We start from the raw sequence: 3,462 nt of genomic DNA, 5'->3' as shown, positions 1-3,462 counted from the left end.
GCGCCACCGATGATGATGGCTACAATTATTATAACTGCGCTGTCAATCAAGAAAAAGAAAAGGTCACAAAGTGGGAAAACGGAGCTATGCTCATATATACCTTCTCCTTGTCTTGTTCGCTAGCCAGCCGTCGAGATCGATCGATCATCCATCGATCTACCATGCTGTGCATGCATGCAAATAGGCAATGGAGCCAGAGCCAGGGCCATCACCCCAAAAGCTAGCGTGAATAAATAAAGAGGTAGTAAAAAAGGAACAAGTTGGGCCTGGGCTGCAGCAGTAACTCATCATGCAAGCAGCAGGCCGGAGCAGGCATCGAGCTCCAGCACAGGCCACGGCCAGAGGCACGTCGCCGTCCCCAGGAGGACCACCACGTACTCCATGTAGCACCACCTCCTCCGCGGTGTGGTCTCGGTCGACTCGACCGGGCTCTCATCTCACATCTCACATCTCAAGTCTCATGCGTGCGTGTCCTAAATAAGCCAACCTCCCATAAAGATTGAAGAACAACCCTAGGGCCAATCCAGAGGCCGCCCGGTGCAGAACAAGCAAGGAGTCCGGACGATGGCGATGGGTAGGTAGACGGAGCCACACGAGCCCGTACGTACGCCCGTCTCCCTTTGGCCACTCCATCGGTCCATCGATGGCGACGATGGGCACTGACAGCTACGGATCATTGTGCATGAAGATGAAAGCCTAGACCCAAAAGAAATGAAATGAAGTTTGCCTTCCGTCTCTAGCCTAGCCTAGGTTTAAGCCCATGTAGCTAGTAGCTGCGCGTGCATGCGATGCGTGTGTGTACATATATGCACCCAGTCCCAAAATCTGCCGAGAGTTATGTCATGCCTGGGACACACATGATCAGCATATTTCCGGCTACCACTAGCTAGCTAGCCCCGGCCACCGGGCTGACCATGACCAGCGTGCATGCAGCTGCGGCTGGCAGGATAGTTGGGGAAGCTAGCTAGCCAGGTCCAGGCGTGCCCGACTGCACAAGCAGCAGCTAGCGGCAAACTGCGACTGCCATTCCACTACGGCGCTGCGTCTTGTACTTGGCGGTGGCGTGGTGGATGGGAGAGAGCGAGAGGTTTTTAAGCTGGCCCCTTCCTTGCTTGCTTGCTTGGGGTAGTCCCCTCCACACTCGGCTCCGACCTTACATAGACATGCATGGTCCCCCTCCGCCCCGACCTCACAAGCATCGCGCGCCCTTCCCCTTAAAACCGCACCAACTCGTAGCCAAATTCCTCACATAGCGCACAAACACTACAGAGAGAGACGAGCTAGCTAGAGACGCTCCAAGTCAAGCTACCAAGGCGCGGAGAATTCTCCGGGTTCACGTACGTAGCATAGCAGGCTAGGTGTCTCGCCGGCCATGGCGACGCCGCAGGAGGTGCGCAGGGTCGACTCGTTCTCGCAGCTGCCGTTCATCCGGCCGGCGGTGGCGCAGCAGCAGCAGCAGCAGGCGAGGGAGACCATCCGGCTCTTCGGCCGCGAGTTCTCCAACAACGACGCCCTGCTGCAGCAGCAGCAGCGCAAGCAGGAGGCCGGCGCCGGCTCCCCGGACGCCGCCAACGGGAGCACCGTCACGTCCGAGGGCAACGGCGGCGGCGGCGGTGGAGCCAAGGGCGGCGCGTCTGGGGCGGCGGCGGGGGAGACGAGGAAGTTCGAGTGCCACTACTGCTGCCGCAACTTCCCGACGTCGCAGGCGCTGGGCGGGCACCAGAACGCGCACAAGCGGGAGCGCCAGCACGCCAAGCGGGCCCACCTGCAGGCCTCCCTCGCCATGCACCGCTACGTCCCCGGCGGCCACCACATGTACGGCGCCCTCCTCAACTACCACCACCACCACCCCGCCGCCGCCCGCTACGACCAGCCGCCGCCGCACTACCCGATGTGGACGACCGCCAGCATGGGGCCCTACGGCGGGGGCGGCCCGGGCTCCATGTCGCAGCCCATCGACGGCAGCCCCGTCGCGCAGGCGCAGGGCCACTGGAGGGTGCCCCTGCCGGCCGTGGAGAACTTCGGCGCAGCAGTCCGTCACGGCGCGGCTGACATGCCGCCGGCCGTGGTGGTGCGGCCCGGGGAGGTGATGACCTGCAAGGACGAGAAGGTGGTGATGAGCCTGCTCTCCTCGTCGCCGTCCTTGTCGTCCTGCTCCTCCACGTCGCCGGAGAAGCTAGGTAGGTGTGAATTGGGGCAGCAGGAGGCTCTTAGCTTGGACCTCCATTTGTAACTCTCATTTTTCTAGGTTTCTTTCTTCTTGTGAGTTGGCAGTAGTACTTTGCAACTGCATGTTGATTCAAAATAGCTTAAATAATCTCCACCGTTTTTGCAGTCTCGATCCATGTTTAGCTAGCTAGCTTGCTCCCCTTTTTTTCCCAAGTTATTATGGAATCAAAATGGCTTCCTGTAATTTGCAAGAAGGTACCAATTACAAAAATTCCATCAGGACCTGTTGAACTTATCAGTTCCCAGACAAAGATTAAATTTTGCATGCCGTCGCAAGAAAATGGAACAACAAAATATCACTTTAATTTACCATGCAACATGCAAGGCAGTAAAATTTTGGCAACTGGAAAATGTGGCACAAAGGTTCGTTCATCATCATACGGTAGATGTAGAATCTGTGGGGCCAACACTGCCGTACATGGGCCCGTATACATGATGTACACAACATTGTTTTTCCTCCCCCACAGGCCCCATGCTAGCTACATCTGTCTGCCTGAATTGCTTTGCACAGAGATGGCTCTTTTTAGCATGTGCTCTGCCCAAGCCAGGTATGCGATGTACTTTCTGGGCTTCCTCTTATAGATGAGTATTATGATAGTAATAACTTAGTCATGGCAGATTGGCACGTGAGCGGATGGCTCAAAAGATCAACAAATAATAATTGGAGTTTTTTTTGTGAGCATTCGGGAATCTCAGGCAGAATGTTTGTTCTCATCCATGTACTCGTGCTTGCCTCAATCATGGTTGTTTTCATTATTGACGTCGCACAGTTTCCTTTAATTTGCAAAAAAAAATGTTATATAAAATCAGTCCTTACAAGAACTCCCGTGCAACCCACTTCAAATAATTTCCTGCAAAAAAAAAAACCCTCTTAAAATAAAGGAGCTCCCGTTCAAGAATGAAATTAGAGGCTAGTTCCTGAAGAAAACAAAACCGTCTTCCTTCTGCATCCCTCCACAATTGCCGCGCCATGCCAAGTAAAATGTGTTAAAAATTACTCCTGATTAACCTCTCCAAGGGATTGCACATGATCACAAATTCACCTTCCACACCATTCACGGTTTCCTTGAGCAGCGCTTGGTAAATTTCATTGCACAATGACATTGTACGGCGACCACAGTACTGGTACTTGATTTGCAGGATTCAATTTCGGTAGACGTTTCTTGTCCTCACTTCGTGTCTCGTTCGTTGTCCCGGCAAGCAGGCCGACACGGACGTACTCCTACACACCGT

General features: G+C 54.5%; 1 protein-coding gene across 1 annotated transcript; it reads left to right on the top strand.

Moving 5' to 3' along the window:
- Positions 1-859: 859 nt before the first annotated feature.
- Positions 860-2,448, top strand: LOC119326466 (zinc finger protein 8-like). Its single transcript, XM_037600104.1, has one exon. The coding sequence runs from the start codon at positions 1,373-1,375 to the stop codon at positions 2,231-2,233; it is 861 nt and encodes a 286-aa protein (XP_037456001.1). The 5' UTR covers positions 860-1,372; the 3' UTR covers positions 2,234-2,448.
- Positions 2,449-3,462: the final 1,014 nt, after the last annotated feature.

This window comes from Triticum dicoccoides, chromosome 6B (assembly GCF_002162155.2).
Source record: "Triticum dicoccoides isolate Atlit2015 ecotype Zavitan chromosome 6B, WEW_v2.0, whole genome shotgun sequence".
NCBI lineage: Eukaryota > Viridiplantae > Streptophyta > Magnoliopsida > Poales > Poaceae > Triticum > Triticum dicoccoides.
The sequence above is the reverse complement of the archived record's forward strand: the minus strand, read 5'-3'. Positions and strand labels throughout refer to the sequence as shown.